Below are 21272 nucleotides of genomic sequence, written 5' to 3' on the forward strand. Positions count from 1 at the left end.
AAATTTAGACTGACACTCCAGTGCAGTGCTGAGGGAGTGCTGCACTGTTGGAGGTGCCGTCTTTCAGATGAGATGTTAAACCGAGGCCCCATCTGCTCCCTCAGATAGACATAAAAATCCTGTTGCACTATTTTGAAGAAGAGCAAGGGATTTCTCCCCAGTGTCCTGGCTAATATTCATATCTCAAACAACATAAAAAAATCATCTGGTCATTACCTCATTGCTGTTTGTAGGACTTTGCTGTGTGCAATTGGTTGCTTTGTTTCCTATGTGACTACATTTCAAAAGTACTTAATTGGCTGTAAAGAGCTTTGGGACAACCTGAGGCCATGAAAGGCACTATATGAATGCAAATCTTTCTTTCATACAGGGGGAAGAGTACTGACTTCATTGTGGCAATAGTGAAAGTTGATGCTGTGGCAACAGTCAATGTGAAGCATGACTTTGATGTGCTGTCACATTCACAAAAGAACATAAGAACATAAGAAATAGGAGCAGGAGTAGGCCATACGGCCCCTCGTGCCTGCTCCGCCATTCAATACGATCATGGCTGATCCGATCATGGACTCAGGTTCATCTCCCTGCCCATAACCCCTTATTCCCTTATCGTTTAAGAAGCTGTCTTAAATGTATTCAATGTCCCAGCCCCCACTGAGGTAGTGAGTTCCATAGATCCACAACCCTATGAGAGAAGAAATTTCTCCTCATCTCAGTTTTAAATGTGTGGCCCCTTATTCTAAGATTTTGCTCTCTAGTTCTAGTCTCCCTTATCAGTGGAAACATCCTCTCTGCATCCACCTTGTCAAGCCCCCTCATAATCTTATAAGTTTCGAGGCCCAACCTACTCAACCTTTCCTCATAAGTCAACCCCCTCATCCCCGGAATCAACCTTGTGAACCTTCTCTGAACTGCCTCCAAAGCAAGGATATCCTTTTGTTAATATGGAAACCAAAGCTGCACACAGTATTCCAGGTGTGGCCTCACCAATACCCTGTACAACTGTAGCAAGACTTCCCTGCTTTGATACTCCATCCCCTTTGAAATAAAGGCCAAGATTCCATTGGCCTTCCTGATCACTTGCTGTATCTGCATACTAACATTTTGTGTTTCTTGCACAAGTACCCCCAGGTCACGCTGTACTGCGGCACTTTGCAATCTCTCTCCATTTAAATAATAACCTGCTCTTTGATTTTTTTTCTGCCAAAGTGCATGATCTCACACTTTCCAACATTATACTCCATCTGCCAAATTTTTGCTCACTCACTTAGCCTGTCTATGTCCTTTTGCAGATTTTTTGCGTCCTCCTCACACATTGCTTTTCCACCCATCTTTGTATCGTCAGCAAACTTGGCTACATTACACTTGGTTCCTTCTTCCAAATCGTTAATATAGATTACAAATAGTTGGGGTCCCAGCACTGATTCCTGTGGCACACCACTAGTTACTGGTTGCCAACCTGAGAATGAATCATTTATCCTGACTCTCTGTTCTCTGTTAGCTAGCCAATCCTCTATCCATGCTAATATATTACCCCCAACCCCGTGAACTTTTATCTTGTGCAGTAACCTTTTATGTGGCACCTTGTGAAATGACTTCTGGAAGTCCAAATACACCACATTCACTGGTTCCCCTTTATCCACCCTGCTCGTTACATCCTCAAAGAACTCCAGCAAATTTGTCAAACATGACTTCCCCTTCATAAATCTATGCTGACTCTGCCTGACTGAATTTTGCTTTTCCAAATGTCCTGCTACTACTTCTTTAATAATGGACTCCAACATTTTACTGGTTCATGCTGATGTACAGAATCATGTCCACCAGAAACCAGAAAAAAATCGGGACAGAGGTTATGGCCTGAAATTGTTGAACTCGATGTTGAGTCCGGAAGGCTGAAAATGACTAATTGAAAGATGAGATGCTGTTTCTCGAGCTTACCTTGAACTTCATTGGAACAGTGTAAGAGGCCGAGGATGGAGAGATCAGAGTTGGAGTGGAACGGAGAATTAAAGTGACACGCGACCGGACGCTGTGACATTCATTGATCAAACAGTGCCAAAACTTAGGGAGTGTTGTTGATTGTCGAAAGTAGTGGCCAATTGGACGAGGTTTAGAAGGTGGAGTTTATCCCTTTGTCCTACTTTCGCAAGCATAAATAAAATGCCCATAGTAGCTAAATTATATTACATAAGAACGTAAGAATTAGGAGCAGGAGTGGGCCATTTGGCCCCTCGAGTCTGCTCTGCCATTCAATGAGATCATGGTTGATCTTCTACCTCATCTTTACTTGACCCATTACCATCTCCTTTTGCCTTGCACCATCATTCCTTTTGTCTTTTAATCTCTCCTGCCTTCCATCCTATCACAGACCTTCCCTTTTGTCCTTTCCTCTCCTCTCCCCACTCCCTGCCCCTGCACTTGCTTTAAATCTGTTACATCTCTAATTTCGTCCAGTTCTGACGAAGAGTCATCAACCTGAAATGTTAACCCTGTTTCTCTCTCCACAGATGCTGCCTGATTTGCCGAGAATTTCCAGCATTTTCTGTTTTTATATTATTATTAATGTCACAAGTTTGACCCTGACCTCACCTCGTGTCCACGCATTCACCTTTCTGCTCAAGTCTGCACCCTTACTGTAGTTGATATCAGAAAACTCAGTGCACACCAGTGATCAAACCTAGGGCATTCCTAGTCCACATGGCTCACCACCACATTGGCAAATGCACTTAATGACTGAGCCCTTGTCGGAGCTGCAAGAAATCGTGTCAGCTGCCAATTAAAGCACTAAGCGTGCTGGCAGCGTGCCTACTTAATGATAATGAGGGCCCCTGACCAGTTTCACCATCCAATTGTATCCACGCGATTAAAGCAAGTTTATTGAGTGAGAAGCTGAGTCATACAAGGAAGTAAGAAATAACATGCAGGACGAATGGCCACGAGCAAGGTAAAAGAGGAAGAGGAGGAGTTGCCAGCAACCATATCACCACAACCCAGCATATCACTGGCTTGAGGACAGGAGAGGAACATTGAAAGGTGGGGGAAACACCTTTTTTTTGTGAGGATACACAGCTGTTTGTTTGTCAGTTGTTGCCCACCTCCATTCTCCTTAAGGCATGTACTAACTGCAGTTAAGAACTGACCTGCTCCCAACAGCTATGCTACTTTATTGCTGGCCACATGGAGCATTGTAAGACTGGATTCACGCTGACGTTCCCATCCCTAATGAGGAATTTCTGGTCTCTGTTCAGCAGCAGATCAGGAATTTAACAGTGTGCGTGCCACAAGAGTAAACCTTTTCCTCACTTCCTCAGAGCAACGCACACTGGAACTTCAAGATACTGTGGCACCACGCTCATCTATATGTTTCCCATCTATCTAGATGAAGCTGCAGCAGTCATTTTTCTCTCTCACTTTAAACATGGTGTGCTTCTTTCTTCACATTTCTTTGAATCAGCCCATCAATCATCTACGACACCATCTTCAACATCCAGCGACAGCACTCATTTTAACTTGCTTTTACATTTTTGCTTCATGAGTTTGCTATTTTAAAACAGGGATTAGGAGCAAGTTTTTCAATTAGGGAATAGCTTCAAGATTCCACAGCTATTTTTATTTTCAGCCATTGAATATCGGACCGTAAACAACCAAGATTGGAAAAATAGATCATTCCAAAAAATAGTTGCAGAATCAATTAAAAAGAAACATAATCTGTGTACATTAACACGATAAAGAGAATATTGGTGACCTTCTTGAAATGCTCACAAATGAAAATTTTACAGGAATTTCCTTGCTTTAAAAATAACTTGAGAGGCTTAACGTGTTATTCTGTGCTCAACATTGCCCACACTATAATCTCGACAAGCATCATACGAAATTGTATTATTTGGATTAATGTGTTCAAGTATCTCAACTTACCAATTCTGGAACATGCCGGATCATTTTAAAACCCATTTCAGTTAAATAGTTCTGAAAATAAACCCTTCCATTTTGACAGTGCAATGTTTGAAATACAAGAGGGAAAAAACAGGCTACTTACCATCTGAGATCGATTCTTCGGACAGCCATTGATGTCTTCAATCTTTTCATTTGCTGAAATATTAAGAAAATAGCGTGTGAAACCAATGCAGCATACGGAGTACAGACAACTTTGTCTTCCAACTACAGACGGTGCTAAGGAATGGCTTGTTGAAAGCTATTGGGCATGGATCTAATCTTAGCAAGCAATCTTACCAAAGCAAACGAACACTCATCAGGAGTATGCACAATTTTCTGCTGGGTAGTGCCCACCCAGCCCACAGCAGCTGAGAAGCAAGGTCATCCTCTAAAAGCAGACAACTGTACGACAGCCTTCCTTAACCCCTACCATGCTTGTTGCTCTCTCCTTCATTCCATCAACTGTCTGCACACGCCGAGCCCAATCAGTGGTGGATCAAGCATGCCATACTGTTGTGGGCAGGATAAGGTTTCATGACCATTCCTGAAAAAAACCCACAGGGACGCTACGATAGCACAGATGGAAACCACATGACACCTCCCTGGCAAGTGCAATTAGCTGCTGGAGTTAAAGCGCTTTGCTTACCTTTTGCCTCTTAATTGATTTTTCCGATCTTCACCTGCTGCTAATTGTTCAAGAATTACAAAGGCGATTACGACGGATAGCTCTTTTCCCTCTGCACTAATGCTCACCTATGTTTGACACAGCAGTCCCACTTTTAGTGCACAAAACTGTTTCAAATCTAAATGATTTTGTGGGCCTTGGTTTCCGATGCCGCAAAATCTTTCCCTTTTATATTACAGGGCAAATTCCAGAGCATGAGCGACAATGCAAAGACAGCGATCTGTGTACAAGCTTCTGCTCCAGTCCTACAACCCTTCGAGAACTCTGCACTTCTCCAATTCTGGCCTGTTGCGCATTCCCCATTTTCATCACTCCACCTTTGGCGGCCGTGCCTTCTGCTGCCAAGGGCCTAAACTCTGGAATTCCTTCCCTAAACTTCTCTGTCTCTCCCGCCTCCTGTAGGACGCTCCTTAAAAGCTACCTCTTTGACCAAGCGTTTGGTCGCCGGTTCAAATATTTCTTTATGTGACTCGGTGTCAAATGTTGTTTCATAGTGCTCGTGTGAAGCATGGGACGTTTAACTATGTTAAAAGTGCTGTGTAAATGCAAGTTGTTCGAAAAATTGCAGCTGCCAACATCCAGAATCATCAACAATTTGTATTTATATACTTTTCCTTATATACAGGAACATGTCTCAGAGAAAAAAAAAACTTGCATTTATATAGCATCATCCACCACCTCAGGACATCCCAAAACACTTTACAACCAATGAGTACTTTTGAAGTGTCGTCCCTGTTACAATGTCGGCAAACACAGCCAGTTTGCCCCTTGCAAGGTTCCACAAACAGCAGTGAGATAAATGAGCAGATCCTTTTTGTTTTTGGTGGTGTTGGATCAGGGATAATTGTTAGCTGGGACACTGGGTGAGCGCCTCTGCTCTTCTTTATAAAATGCCATGGGATCTATATTGTCCATCTGAGAGGGCAGTCGGGGGTCTCCGTTTAAGATCGCATCCAAAAAAACGGCACCTCTGTCGGTGCAGCCCTCCCTCAGTATGGCACGTAATTGTTAGCCTAGATAATGTACTCAAGTCGCTGGACTGGGTCTTGAACTTATGACCTTTTCACTCAGAGACAAGTGTGCTGCCCCTGAGCTAAGGGTGATGCAATAAGGAGGAAAGAGATAAAAGGAAAGGAGAGTCTAAGATCAGGGAACTAAAGCCACAGTTGTCGAGGAGCATTCTGAGGAGGTGGGTGGGGGGCACACATCCACCTCCATGGCACGAACCTGGTATTGCAGTACTTCCAGGAACGGTGCAGTGGCTCTCGGCCTTTTGGCTAAGAGCATTGGCGCAGAGTGATCCTTGAATGGGCCCAAGGTGACCTCTGGCGTTTGTAATCTGACAAGATGATCTGACAAAGAATTGGAAAGATTGGCAACGAATAAATTTTTTTTTTAAATTCTGAGGAGGTTGTTGAAAGCAGGGAGGGGTGGGGGAGAGGTGGAGAGAATGAGGTTGAGAATTTCAGAAGGATGAAAGTCATCGATCAAAGGGCAGCTGCTGATGGTGGAACATAGTAAGCAAGGGCTGAGGATAGCCTGGTATTAGAGGAGGGACATAAGGCAAAAGATTAAGATCAGGCGGGGTGAGTCTGTAGAAACGATTGTAAAACAGGACAAGAATTTTTTAATCCACACATTGGGGCACAGGAAGCCATTGAGGCTTGAGCGGACAGGTGGGGTAAGAGTGGGAGGGTGTGGTTTGCAACATCCTTGATGAGTTAAAGTTTATTGGGGGAGGTTGCTGCTGGAGAGATCAGCTTGAAGGGTGAAGAGGAGGTCAAGCCCATAGGCAACAAAGGTACGAGTTTCATTGGAAGAAGGGGAGCGATAAGGGTGGAGGAGAGCAATGTTCATAAGAGAATGGTTGAGGGAAAGGAAGCTGAGTTTACGGTGGAGTAGTACAGCAAAGTTCTGTACTTCCTGACTCAGTACAAGATGGCATCCAGGGCAACTGATGGACTGAACACCAGAGGTTTAGAGATGTTGATGGGGCGCAAGAAAATGGCCTTAGTGTTGCCAACATTCTGCTGGTACAGGCATTTATGTTTCTGCCACCAGAAAAAGGTCGCACGAGACAGATGGAAAAACCACTGCTTGAGGTGGCATTCCATGTCACATGAATAGCACAACTGTTCTTCATGCTCCCAGTTGTCTTTAGATATTGGCCCAGAAACTCATACGGAGTGTGTATGGACCCAGCAAGGCGTCGCAAAAGCCGGTTTTCAGCGCACAATACGCATGCGTGAGAACCGGCTTTTCCGATCGTCGAGCTGGAGTGTGACAGATCCTCCGCATCTCCACATCCAGGACATTCGCAAGGGCAAGATTGCGGTATTTACCCATATCTTGCCCAGCGGATGTCCTGAAAACTCTTGTGCCTGATAAGAGCAGGCGCATAGCCTACTTTTACAGGCGTAAGAGTTTTAAAATACACAAAAACATAATAAAATAACATTTAAAAAACACATTTTATTGTTTAAAAACCCTCCCCACTATGGTAAGTTTATTTTAAACCATAATTAAAATAACTTTTTTAAAAGATCGGAAAAATATATATTTTTAATAATACATAAATAACTTTAATTTAAATTAATAAAAATATGTGGTGTATTTTTTATTTGTGTTTTGGGTGTTTGGCGAGGTTTCTCAATCATAATAATGGGAAATCCAACTTACGGAGTTCCCATTATTATGAATGAGTATATACTTTACCTGATTGGCTGCCCAGAGCCATGTGACTGCAGCTCCAGCCCTGTGCATGCCCTGACGTGCACGCGCTCCGACGCACAGTCAGTGGAGGGCTCAGGACCGGGAACTCGCATGGGCGCAGCAGCTTCAGGTAAATGCGCATCTTTTAAAATGCGGGAAGCAGCCGACTGGGATTTTTTGACCATTATATATTGGGAAAGTTGAAAATTGATTCCATGCAGCAGGGATTTTGTAAGCTACAATCAAAGGTCCCATGACATTAGTCATGTTGAGTCATCGGATGCTCTATTTTATAATAACGGGAGCATTATACCTTTCAACACATACGTGTGCATTGCCACAAACAAAAACAAGTGGACTGCATTTTGCAGTAATAATATCGGTGAGGCTAACAGCGCTCAACGTTATTACAGAGTAAATTGGACAGCAATTTTCTGAGTCCACACATGTGCAGTTAAACATGGAAATTTGGAAGTTGCGCTCTGATTTACCCTGTTGCTCCACAAGCTACGCTACACCAGTACCTCTCAGATAGACTCGGCACTCAAATCCAGGTAAGGCCATGAGATTGCAGTACGTACCCACGACATACTACACGCGCCAGAAAAAGTCAGTGCTGGTGCATTCAGGTGTAAGTGACTTTTTAATGACTTGATATGTCATATTTACTACCAAACATTGAAAGTTTAATGTTACAAGCGTGCAGTCTCATTCCTTCAGAATGTAATTATTGTTGGAGATTTTTTTAAATTAAAAATTGACTAATGTTTTTCAATTTTTTCTTTGTCTTTTTAATCTCTCTCTTAATCCCATGTTTCTTTCCCTATATTTATTTTGCGTTCTGTGCGTGATTTTACGATGAATTAATTATTCTAATTTCTATTTCCTGGTTTAAACTCTGCGTGTCTCAGTAAGGATTCTTCAATCTGATTGGTTGAAGAGCCACGCTGTTGCTTGACTTGCTCACACATGCCACAGCTCTCCTGTAGAGGACACTGCGCTGGAAATGATCTCTAAATACCACAACTTGTCACTGAAAAGCCCACCAAAGGTCAGCTTCAAGCATAATGAATGGCGAGCGCTGTTCCTTCGGCACCAAAGCTCTGACCACAAAATCCGGGCCAAAAGCTCTCTTCCTGTCTCTAATCCTTTCTCATTCACTTATACTTTGTGCCAAGCTCTCTGCTTTAGCCTTTCACTCTTTCTTCCTCTCTTTGCATGGCTGTTGCGCAACTCTAATTTTTTTGTGTTTATCAATCTGTCTGACTCTTCTCATCTATTGTATCTCACTCTTTCTGAGGTCTCCCCTCCCCACTGTGTGTCTGCTTGTGACTCCTACATGTTACCTCACTAATGCACTCAATATCTTGACTTTTCTGGCCCGGGTAAGCAGGAAGCTGGAGACAGCATACACAAGAGTTGGAGATGGGGCCAGGGAGGGGCTGGCAGAGAAGATGGGCGGTTGAAAGATTCATTGAGATTCAGGCCAGGAGTGACAAGGGCGGGTGGGGAGCTGGAAGAGGGAAGAAATAAGGGATTATACTTAGAGAGATGTGGGAGTGGGAAGAAGTAGCTGTAGCCTGGGAGGAAATTACAGAAGGGCTGGACTTGGGAAATAGTAATGGAAGGTGGGTTGTGGAACATTTGGGGTTTGTTAACATTTGCTAAATTACAACCTGAGGCCCGGGTGGACTTTGGAGTGAGCTTCTAGCCTCTTCCAGCTCCCCACCCACCCTTGTCACTCCTGGCCTGAATCTCAATTAATCTTTCAACCGCCCATCTTCTCTGCCAGCCCCTCCCTGGCCCCATCTCCAACTCTTATGTATGCTGTCTCCAGCTTCCTGCTTACCCGGGCCTTAAAAAGTCAAGATATTGAGTGCATCAGTGAGGTAACATGTAGGAGTCACAAGCAGACACAGTGGGAATGAGCGCACGCTGGTTGTGGGAGCACTGCGTGGGGACAGGGAGTCTCATACGAGGATGAGGGAGGCACAAGGGAACCAAATGAAGGGAAAGTCTGGAGACTAAGAGAATTCAGATAAGGATCTAGGATCATGGTGAGATCATAGGCACTAAGACCTATGAGTAGTCAGAGAGAGGTTTGAAGCCAATGGAGGCACTGGGAGTATGGCAAAGTAGGCTCTGTGAGCCCTTTGGAGGGGTTGTAAATGAAAGGAATGAGATGCACTGTGATAAGAAGGTCCTAAGACAAGTGTTCTGTCAGGGGACTGGGTTGTTGGACAAGGAGTCAGGGAGTATTGAAGGGAGTGGTGGGGACTAGAAGCATTGATATGATTTTGCATTGATATGATTGAGGAGCACTGTGGGTGTGGGTAGATGGGAGGCCAGAAGCAGTACAGTGGGAGATAACTGTTGAGAAGTGCTGGGTCATGGGGCTAGAAGTATTCGTGGACTCGGCTCTCGAGTACAGACCCATGTCCAAGCATGGACAAACCAAGTACCAGGGGACAGCTATCAGCCGGGAGCACAATTAAATTAACACAAAGAATGCAGCGAGATCAGTGGTGAGAACTGTTGGGAGAAAAGGCACAGCAGAAGAACATGTCAAGATGTTTTCAGATGGGAGCAGGAGTCGCCATGACCACTGTTTCCCCCGAAGCTGCACAGGTGCACGGCCGGGCAGCTCCCTCGAGGCTGCCGTGCAGCAGGCGTTGCAGGCCGCGCAGTCCCGCTGGCGTGGGCTCCAGCACACAGGCGTTCTTTTCAATCGCGTCCCACAGGCTCGTTCTTTCCGGAGCGGGTTTCGGTGCCTGCGCACTGGAACCATCTCAACACTTGTGCACTAGACCTCACTACAGGCCTGTGCCCGAGGAACTGTATGCGAATGATTTGATTAACCACACGGCCATTTGTGCGGCCTGCTGTGCGCATGCGCGGCATCCCAGAGCCACGCATCACCCGACAGTTGCGACCATCATCCAACAGTTGCGGCCTTCCACAAGGAAGAAGGGGGAAGGGGGAAGGGGAGGGGAAGAAGGGGGGAAGGGGGAAGGGAAGAAGGGAAGAAGGGAAGAAGGGGGGAAGGGGGGAAGGGGGAAGGGGAAGGGGGGAAGGGGGAAGGGGAAGGGGGGAAGGGGGGAAGGGGGGGCGAGGATCGAAAGGGGAGAGACTGGGGGGGGGGGAAAGAGTATATAGAGAGAGAGAGATAGGCTGGGGGAGGGAGATCGAGAGCTGAGGGGAGAGAGACTGGGATGGGGAGATAGGGAGAGATAGAGGGGGGGGGGATAGGGAGAGATAGAGGGGGGGGGGATAGGGAGAGATAGAGGGGGGGGGGATAGGGAGAGATAGAGGGGGGGGGATAGGGAGAGATAGAGGGGGGGGGATAGGGAGAGACAGTGGGGGGGGGGGAGATAGGGAGAGACAGTGGGGGGGGGGGAGATAGGGAGAGACAGTGGTGGGGGGGAGATAGGGAGAGACAGTGGTGGGGGGGAGATAGGGAGAGACAGTGGGGGGGGGGTGAGAGTAAGATTTGGGTGGAGAGATTGAGAGACTGGGGGGAGAGAGAGAGACTGGGGGGATGGAGAGAGAGAGAGAGACTGGGGGGGAGAGAGAGAGAGACTGGGGGGGGAGAGAGAGAGAGACTGCAGGAGAGAGAGAGCGACTGGGGGGGGGGAAGAGAGACTGGGAGAGGGAGAGGGCGAGACTGGGGGGAGAGAGAGAGAGTGTGGAGGGGGAGAGAGTGGGGAAAGAGAGAGAGACGAGGGGAGAGGGAGGCTGGGGGAGGGAGATAGAGAGACTGAGGGAAGAGGGAGACAGATGGATTGAGAGACTGGGATGGGGAGATAGGGAGAGAGAGAGACTGGAGGAGAGAAATATATTTGGCTGGAGAGAGACTGGAAGGATTGAGAGTCTGGCGGAGGGGGGGGGGGGGGGTGGGGCAGGGAGAGAGAGCGACTGAGGGAGGGAGAGAGAGCGACTGAGGGAGGGAGGGCAAGAGAGAGATAGAGAGACTAGGGGGAGAGAGAAAGACTGGGGGGAGAGAGAGAGACTGGGGGCAGGAGAGAGAGAGACTGGGGGGTAGGAGAGAGAGAGAGTCTGGGGGGGAAGAGAGAGAGGGGGGGGAAGAGAGAGAGGGGGGGGAAGAGAGAGAGACTGGGGGGAGAAGAGAGAGAGAGAGAGAGAGAGACTGGGGGGAGAAGAGAGAGAGAGAGAGACTGGGGGGGAAGAGAGAGAGAGAGACTGGGGGGGGAGAGAGAGAGAGAGAGAGAGACTGGGGGGAGAGAGAGAGAGAGAGAGAGAGAGCGCCAGACTGGGGGGAGAGAGAGAGAGCCAGACTGGGGGGAGAGAGAGAGAGAGCGAGCCAGACTCGGGGGGGGGGGGGGGGGAGAGAGAGAGAGAGAGAGAGAGAGAAAGCCAGACTGGGGGGAGAGAGAGAGAGCCAGACTGGGGGGAGAGAGAGAGAGAGAGAGCTAGACTGGTGGGGGGAGAGAGAGAGAGAGCCAGACTGGGGGGAGAAAGAGAGAGAGAGAGAGAGAGAGAGCCAGACTGGGGAGAGAGAGAGAGAGAGAGAGAGCCAGACTGGGGGGAGAGAGAGAGAGAGAGAGAGAGAGAGACAGACAGACTGGGGGGAGAAAGAGAGAGAGAGAGAGCCAGACTGGGGGGAGAGAGAGAGAGAGAGAGAGCCAGACTGGGGGGAGAGAGAGAGAGAGAGAGAGCCAGACTGGGGCGAGAGACCGAGAGAGCCAGACTGGGGGGGGGCGGAGAGAGAGAGCCAGACTGGGGGTAGAGAGCGAGAGAGCGAGAGAGCCAGACTGGGGGGGAAGAGAGAGAGCCAGACTGGGGGGGAGAGAGAGAGAGAGAGACTGGGGGGGGGAGGAGAGAGAGAGCCAGACTGGGGGGGGGGAGGAGAGAGAGAGCCAGACTGGGGGGTGGGGGAGAGAGCCAGACTGGGGGATGGGGGAGAGAGCCAGACTGGGGGGTGGGGGAGAGAGCCAGACTGGGGGGTGGGGGAGAGTGCCAGACTGGGGGGTGGGGGAGAGAGCCAGACTGGGGGGTGGGGGAGAGAGCCAGACTGGGGGGTGGGGGAGAGAGCCAGACTGGGGGGTGGGGGAGAGAGCCAGACGGGGGTGGGGGAGAGAGCCAGACTGGGAGGAGAGAGAGAGAGAGAGAGAGACTGGTGGGAGAGAGCGAGCCAGACTGGGGGGAGAGAGCAAGCCAGACTGGGGGGAGAGAGCGAGAGCCAGACTGGGGGGAGATAGAGAGCCAGACAGGCAGACTGGGGGGAGAGAGAGAGCCAGACTGGGGGGAGAGAGAGAGAGAGAGAGAGAGAGAGAGAGAGTGACTGGGGGGGGGGGGGGGGAAGAGAGCAACTGGGAGAGAGAGATCCAGACTGGGGGCGGGAGAGAGAGCCAGACTGGGGTGGGGGTGGGCAGGGAGAGTGACTGGGGGAGGGAGAGCGAGCGAGAGATTGAGGGCGTGGGGGGAGAGAAAGAGAGAGACTGGGGGGTGAGAGGGAGACTGGGGGGAGAGTGCCAGACTGGGGGAAGGGTGAACAGGGAGATAGAGCGACTGGAGGAGGGAGGGGGGGGAGAGAGAGAGAGAGAGAGAGAGAGAGAGAGAGATGTGGGGGGGGGGGGGTGTGAGAGAGACTGGAGGAATGAGAGTCTGGGGAGAGAGAGATGGAGAAAGAGAGAGAGACGGAGAGAGAGAGAGACAGACAGACAGAGAGAGAGAGACTGGGGGACGGAGTTTGTACGACAAACTAAAAGCTGTTAATTCCGCCGTAAACAAACTTGAAGAATGGGCATGTAAATGACAAATTAATTTCAATATAAATAAATGTGAGGTGGTACATTTTGGTGGGAGAAAGAAGGAGGCTGCCCTATCCTTGGATGTAAATGGGGGAGAGGTGCAGAGAGATTCAGGGGTATAGCTTCACAAGTCATTAAAAGTAGCGATGTAGTTTAAAAACGCATAAAAGTGCAAATAAAGCACTAGGGTTCATTTCTAGAGGAATAGAATTCAAAATTTATGTTAAACCTGTATTGAACCTTGTCTGATTGTCTCATGACTTGAGACCGTGGGGTGGCAATATGGCATTACCGCATATATGCTTTTAAGTGGTTGCTGTTGTTGTAAAAGTCATTGCTGTAAAATTTGCCCACGGATGAAAAGGTCACGCTCAAAGGAGTTCATGGCCTGCTCAGTGCAAAAAAAATTAGAGGGAACCTTGCCCATGACTCACTGTCACATGCGCATAATTTGACAATAATTATCTTATTCAATAGTCCTCAAAAGTTTGTGGGTCAAGCTCCAACAAAAGGCACTCGGCCTCTCCAATCTCCTGCCCACCCCAGCACGGGTACCAGCAAATGCTTACCTTCAGCAAACTATTCGCTAGATATTGTAATTCTCTGGGCAAATGTACAAGCCTAAACATCAAAACTAATATCTGTTACAATTCATGACATTCGATTGTTCACTACAGATTTACGTTATTTAACAAGTGAAGTCTGGTGCCATCCTGGGGTTGGGAGAACTGCAGCATCAGAGCAATCAGTTAACAAAGTCAACGGGAGCGAGCCATTGGCCGAGTGGTAGCATTCCGCCTCCATGTCAGAAGGTGCACAGTTCGACCCCCATGTCAGAAGGTGTGGGGTTAGGACCCCCATGTCAGAAGGTGTGGGGTTAGGACCCCAATGTCAGAAGGTGTGGGGTTAGGACCCCCATGTCAGAAGGTGTGGGGTTAGGACCCCCATGTCAGAAGGTACACAGTTCGACCCCCATATCAGAAGGTGCATGCTTAGGACCCCCATGTCAGAAGGTGTGGGGTTAGGACCCCCATGTCTGAAGGTATGGTGTTAGGATCCCCATGTCCGAAGGTGTGGGGTTAGGACCCCCATGTCAGAAGGTGCAGGGTTAGGACCCCCATGTCTGAAGGTGTGGTGTTAGGACCCCCTGTCTGAAGGTGCAGGGTTAAGATCCCCATGTCAGAAGGTGCAGAGTTAGGACCCCCATGTCTGAAGGTGCAGGGTTAGGACCCCCATGTCTGAAGGTGCAGGGTTAGGACCCCCATGTCTGAAGGTGCAGGGTTAGGACCCCCATGTCAGAAGGTGCAGGGTTAGGACCCCCATGTCAGAAGGTGCGGGGTTAGGACCCCCATGTCAGAAGGTGCGGGGTTAGGACCCCCATGTCAGAAGGTTAGGGATTAGGACCCCCATGGCAGAAGGTGTGGGGTTAGGACCCCCATGTCAGAAGGTGCGGGGTTAGGACCCCCATGTCAGAAGGTGCAGGGTTAGGACCCCCACTCCAGACAGTCCCAGTGAACTCCAGCTTTGAATTCTGGGTTGACATCCAGCGGTATACTCGCGCCTGGAGGGTGTGGTTGGCCCCACCCGACCCCACCCGACCCCACCCCACCCCACCCCCATCGTTTTGTGTTGTGGGAGGCCATAAAACCCTCCCGCGGTATAGGACTAACCCCTCTGTCGGCTGCTATAAAGATGGTGACGGCCATGGAAGGAGCATTAATGCGGTCAGTCAGACCATTAATCCTTGCACTAAAAGAAGAACCAGACCGATGGGAATAAAGGGGCCACGTACCTACGACCTGGATGATCTCAGCTAGCAGCACACCATCCGTCACGTCCTGCTGTAAGTCTCTGATGAGCCGCTTGTGGCCAGACTTTGCCAGGTAATGATTGGCCCAGTCGGTGTAAATCTGGTTAACAAAATGAGGTTCAACATATCACTCCATCAATCAAAACCCACATCAAGTCATTCAATATGTTGTGTACTCTCAATATTTAAGCAAGTAAATGAGCATTATACAAGTAATGAATAGCGTTCAATAGGACGCATGAATCCCAAGTGTATTTTTCGTTGTAGATGTCGGAAATGCACTCAACTTGCTATCTATTTATATTCAGATCACTATGCTGCATAATCATCGACTCCTGCATTGTGACTGCATTCAGAATTCTGACGTGCTTAAGGAGCACCAAAGAAACCCTTTAAAGTGCAATGGTTGGGTGAGACAGGGAGACAGCTTGTTGATACATCTAAAAAACAAGGGAAGTAAATGACCCTGGCATTTATCGATTCCAGGAAGACTTTTTCAGGTACTATCACAGCCATTATTAATTCTATGTATATCTTTATAATATATAGCACACTCTTACTGCAACTGAATACTTACTTCCTGCAACAGTTTCCCTGTCGCACTTCCTCAATAATACCTGTAATGTATTTGCTTTATGGGTTCTTTGCTTATGAATTCATAGCCACACATTGCTCTTAAGAACTAGTTGGTTTATTAACAATGGTTTAACAATCACACTACACATTACCACTTCATCCACAAGGCTCACCTCATCGTGGAGGATCAAAACCCAACTGACTGGGGTTTTATTGAGTCTTGTGAACATCATGTGACTGGCTAAGCTACTCACAACAAACTTGTGAGCATACTCACAGGTGCCTACACTACACTACCCATACTGTTTATCCTCTGCCTCAATGTGAGCAATACTATGGGCGATCTGCTTCCATAATATACACAAGGCACAAGGCACGCACACACACTCTCTTGCTAAACTACCCACGACGTAAGTGCAAGAATTTCTCATTTACATGTTGGGAATTCCTCCCAACAATGACTTTTTAAGCTTACAGTAATGAGCTTTCTCTATATTCAAGAACATTTCATTTTTTTGGCATCATTAATATTTTGCGCATTTATAATATGGCGCATGCATTCAAACAATCTGGACACATTCCAGGATTGTCATCTTTGAAAAACTGGTTCAGAGAATTTAATTACAAACTAGAAGTTCCATTCTAAGGAAGAGGAACTGAGGGAAATCTTTATTAGTCGGGAAATTGTGTTGGGGAAATTGATGGGATTGAAGGCCGATAAATCCCCAGGGCCTGATGGACTGCATCCTAGAGTACTTAAGGAGGTGGCCTTGGAAATAGCGGATGCATTGACAGTCATTTTCCAACATTCCATTGACTCTGGATCAGTTCCTATCGAGTGGAGGGTAGCCAATGTAACCCCACTTTTTAAAAAAGGAGGGAGAGAGAAAACAGGGAATTATAGACCGGTCAGCCTGACCTCAGTAGTGGGTAAAGTGATGGAATCAATTATTAAGGATGTCATAGCAGTGCATCTGGAAAATGGTGACATGATAGGTCCAAGTCAGCATGGATTTGTGAAAGGGAAATCATGCTTGACAAATCTTTTGGAATTTTTTGAGGATGTTTCCAGTAAAGTGGACAAGGGAGAACCAGTTGATGTGGTATATTTGGACTTTCAGAAGGCTTTCGACAAGGTCCCACACAAGAGATTAATGTGCAAAGTTAAAGCACATGGGATTGGGGGTAGTGTGCTGACGTGGATTGAGAACTGGTTGTCAGACAGGAAGCAAAGAGTAGGAGTAAACGGGTACTTTTCAGAATGGCAGGCAGTGACTAGTGGAGTGCCGCAAGGTTCTGTGCTGGGGCCCCAGCTGTTTACATTGTACATTAATGATTTAGACGAGGGGATTAAATGCAGTATCTCCAAATTTGCGGATGATACTAAGTTGGGTGGCAGTGTGAGCTGCGAGGAGGATGCTATTAGGCTGCAGAGTGACTTGGATAGGTTAGGTGAGTGGGCAAATGCATGGCAGATGAAGTATAATGTGGATAAATGTGAGGTTATCCACTTTGGTGGTAAAAACAGAGAGACAGACTATTATCTGAATGGTGACAGATTAGGAAAAGGGAAGGTGCAACGAGACCTGGGTGTCATGGTACATCAGTCATTGAAGGTTGGCATGCAGGTACAGCAGGCGGTTAAGAAAGCAAATGGCATGTTGGCCTTCATAGCGAGGGGATTTGAATACAGGGGCAGGGAGGTGTTGCTACAGTTGTACAGGGCCTTGGTGAGGCCACACCTGGAGTATTGTGTACAGTTTTGGTCTCCTAACTTGAGGAAGGACATTCTTGCTATTGAGGGAGTGCAGCGAAGGTTCACCAGACTGATTCCCGGGATGGCGGGACTGACCTATCAAGAAAGATTGGATCAATTGGGATTGTATTCACTGGAGTTCAGAAGAATGAGAGGGGACCTCATAGAAACGTTTAAAATTCTGACGGGTTTAGACAGGTTAGATGCAGAAAGAATGTTCCCAATGTTGGGGAAGTCCAGAACCAGGGGTCACAGTCTGAGGATAAGGGGTAAGCCATTTAGGACCGAGATGAGGAGAAACTTCTTCACCCAGAGAGTGGTGAACCTGTGGAATTCTCTACCACAGAAAGTAGTTGAGGCCAATTCACTAAATATATTCAAAAGGGAGTTAGATGAAGTCCTTACTACTCGGGGGATCAAGGGTTATGGCGAGAAAGCAGGAAGGGGGTACTGAAGTTTCATGTTCAGCCATGAACTCATTGAATGGCGGTGCAGGCTAGAAGGGCTGAATGGCCTGCTCCTGCACCTATTTTCTATGTTTCTATGTTTCTATGTTTTTCACGTGTTATTGTACAATTTTTCTATTATTAGAGAAGCATTTTCATGTGGTGGTAAATTACAGACATTAAAGTCAGATGCAGATTCTTGCTGGGATATAGTTCAACATGCGCCAGGGCCCACTGTACTCGTTGCCCACTTTTGTCCGCATACCCAACACAAGACTCCCAAAGCAAGCGCTCTACTCAGAACTCCTACACGGCAAGCAAGCCCCAGGTGGGCAGAGGAAATGTTTCAAGGACACCCTCAAAGCCTCCTTGATAAAATGCATCCCCATCTGGGAGTCCCTGGCCAAAGACCGCCCTAAGTAGAGGAAGAGCAACCGGGAGGGTGCTGAGCATCTCGAGTCGCGTCGCCGAGAGCATGCAGAAAACAAGCGCAGGCAGCGGAAGGAGCGTGCGGCAAACCAGTCCCACCTACCCTTTCCTTCAATGACTGTCTGTCCCACCTGTGACAGAGACTGTAATTCCCCTATTGGACTATTCAGTCACCTGAAAACTCACTTTTAGAGTGGAAGCGATTACGAGGGACTGCCTTTGATGATGATGTTGCCCACCTTGACATGAGTAGTATGCTGATGGGCTTTCCTACCATAGAAAGCATCACAACTCAATGTTGCCCGTTCCCGAAGTTCATACACATACACTTTCTCGCAGGTATCAGGAGTAGGAACCCTGGTAAATTGGTTTCCCTTTCTCCACGCGGGGATCACGGAGGGTAAATTGTTGTAGCCCTACAGCTGCCTGCGCTGAAATCATCGAACGCAGCGCAAATCCAGAAATTGGCCTGTATGGCTCAGTACGACATCCGGTGATGCATTCATCAACTGAGCCCCCTCCCAGGGAAGCAGTTACATTTCATAGAATCTTACAGCACAGAAAAAGGCCATTTGGCCCATCGTGTCTGTGTCAGCTCTCTGGAAGCCCCCCTGTTCTTTCCCCATAGCCCTGCAAATTGTTCCATTTCAAACTTATATTCACTTCCCTCTTCAAAATGAGTATTGAATCTGCTCCCAACACCCTTTCAGGCAGTGCATTCCAGATCACAACAACTCGCTGGGAAAAAAAATGTTTCCTCACATTGCCCCTGGTTCTTTTGCCAATCACCTTAAATCTGTGTCCTCTGATTACCGACCCTTCTCCACTGGAAACAGTTTTTCCTTATTTACAGCAAAGAAGGAGGCCATTTGGCCCATCATGCCTGTGCTGTCTCTTTTGAAAGAGCTATCCAATTAGTTCCACTCCCCTGCTCCTTCCCTTTCCAATTCCCTTTTCCAAGTTACTATTGACTCTGCTTCCACCGCCCTTCAGGCAATGAATTCCAGATCATAACATCTCACCACGTCAAAAAAGTTTTCCTCCTCTCCACACTGATTCTTGATTACCTTCAATCTGGGCCATCTGGTTACCGACTTTCCTGCCATTGGAAACAATTACTCCTTACTCCATCAAAACTTCTTATAATTTTAAACATTTCTATCAAATCTCCCCTTAACTCTGCTCTAAGGAGAACAATCCCAGCTTCTCTAATCTCTCCACAAAACTGAAGTTACTCTGGTACCATTCTATCAAATTTCCTCTAATGTATTGTAATTTATCACATTACATTTATTCAGGAACCCATTCATTTCACGGAGATCCCCTGCTTAAGGCCAGCTGAAGTGCCTTCAGCAATCCAATTATTTTTCAGGGTAGTCTTTCAGAGCTCTTAACATTCTTTTGACTCAAAATCCAATTGTGCACCGTTACAAGCCATTGTTACAGCAGCATGCGCAATGGGTGATCTGTCCTTGCATTCCTTCAAAGTACTAGTAACTTAGAAAATAATATTTTTTTTTCAAATTTATCAACAAACTGGCAGTCATTGCAGAATATTTCCTCCAAAATCACTCCTTTAGTCCAACTGCCTGAAATACATTTAACATTTGGAAATAAACAGAAAAGTTATAAATCTTCTGAGTAAACTGAATAACTTTAACAAGTACAGGGGAATATTTTTGTTAGTTTAAGTCAGGAGAAAATTGACATTCTTGCCAACCGTATAAAACTAACATTAAAAAGTGGCTTACATTTGCCAATAAGCTACATTTTATTTTAACTACGTCTGTGTTTAACTTAAAAAAAAAGTAATTCAGGGTTCCCCAATGGCTTAGTGGCCCATGTAGACTGGGAAACATCTCAACTTTAGTTCCTGGTCCAAGCTGAGTTAGCTGTCAACCATGGGATCTCCAATTGATTTTTCTGCTGTGGGCTTGGGAGCCAAAGGCAGAGTTCCCACTTCAACTGATCTCCAGCAGAAAGGTGCTTAGATGTGGGCATTGGATGAGCAAACTGGATTTTTCTGTGATGGACCCTACTGTCAAATCATTTGCTGACACTCCCATGCTCAGATCACATAAAAAATTAAGACTTAAAGAAATTAGATTTGCATTTATATAGCGCCTTTCACGACCGCCGGACATCCCAAAGCATTTTGCAGCCAATTAAGAACTTTTTGGCTCGTAGTCACTGTTGTAATGTAGGAAATGCAGTAGCCAATTTGAGCACAGTAAGGTCCCACAAACAGCAATGTGATAATGACCAGATAATTTGCCTTAGTGATGTTGGTTAAGGGATAAATATTGGCCAGGACACCAGGGATAACTCCCCTGCTTTTATTCAAAATAGTGCCACGGGAACTTTTAAGTCCACTGCAGATGGGGCTTTGGTTTACCGTCTCATCTGAAAGACAGCACTTCCGACAGTGCAGCACTCCTTCGGCACTGGATTGTCAACCTAGATTTTTTGCTCATGTCTCTGGAGAGGAACTTGACCTCACAACCTTCTGACTCAGAGGTGAGAGTGTTACCACTGAGCCATGGCTAACACCTGCATAAACCTCACAATAAGTATAGCTGCCTTCCCAGCATGAGTCAACAACTTCAGGATGGAGAAAATTGGGGAGGGTCTTAAAAGGTTTTGTCCTTGACAGAATTTTTTTTTAAATTGTGAAACAAAATACAGACGGGTGAGAAGAAGAAAAGTAACTCCACGGCCACCTTGCTCCCCAGGAGAGAACCAGCTTGGTTCAGTGCGCAGCACACACGCCTGAGTTCCTAAACCTCTCCGCCTCTCCATCTCCCTCTCCTTCTTGTGCAAGTCGTCACTGTGGTTGAGTCAGAAAGTCATGGGATCAAGCCACAGTTCAAGACCAGAGCACAAATCTAGGCTGGCACTCCACTGCATTACCGTGGAACTGTTGTACTGTCAGCAGGAATAAAAACAGAAAATACTGGAAATCTCAGCGGGTCAGAGGAAAAAACCTGAAACGTTAACTCTGGTTTTTTTTCTCTCCATAGAAGCAGCCTGACCCACTGAGATTTCCAGCATTTTCTGTTTTTATTTCAGGTTCTAGCATCTGCAGTATTTTGCTTTTGTACTATCAGCAGTGCTGCCTTTTCTCTGAGTAGTTAAACTGAGGCCTCTGACTGTTCTG

At 47.1% G+C, this 21272-nt stretch overlaps 1 protein-coding gene across 7 annotated transcripts in view; it reads right to left on the minus strand.

Moving 5' to 3' along the window:
* nav2a (neuron navigator 2a) overlaps positions 1-21272 on the minus strand; it is a 440534-nt gene that overhangs the window by 376475 nt on the left and 42787 nt on the right. For 6 of the 7 annotated variants that reach the window (XM_070899720.1, XM_070899724.1, XM_070899722.1 and 3 more), the window contains exons 2-3: positions 14891-15008; positions 4034-4086 (exon numbers count right to left, since the gene is read on the minus strand). In XM_070899720.1, the coding sequence (XP_070755821.1) occupies positions 4034-4086; positions 14891-15008 (171 nt within the window). Of the gene's footprint in view, positions 1-4033; positions 4087-4227; positions 5065-14890; positions 15009-21272 lie in introns of those variants that run through there. The other variant, XM_070899725.1, reaches the window with a different exon arrangement.

Source organism: Pristiophorus japonicus, chromosome 14 (assembly GCF_044704955.1).
Source record: "Pristiophorus japonicus isolate sPriJap1 chromosome 14, sPriJap1.hap1, whole genome shotgun sequence".
In the NCBI taxonomy this organism is placed as follows: domain Eukaryota; kingdom Metazoa; phylum Chordata; class Chondrichthyes; family Pristiophoridae; genus Pristiophorus; species Pristiophorus japonicus.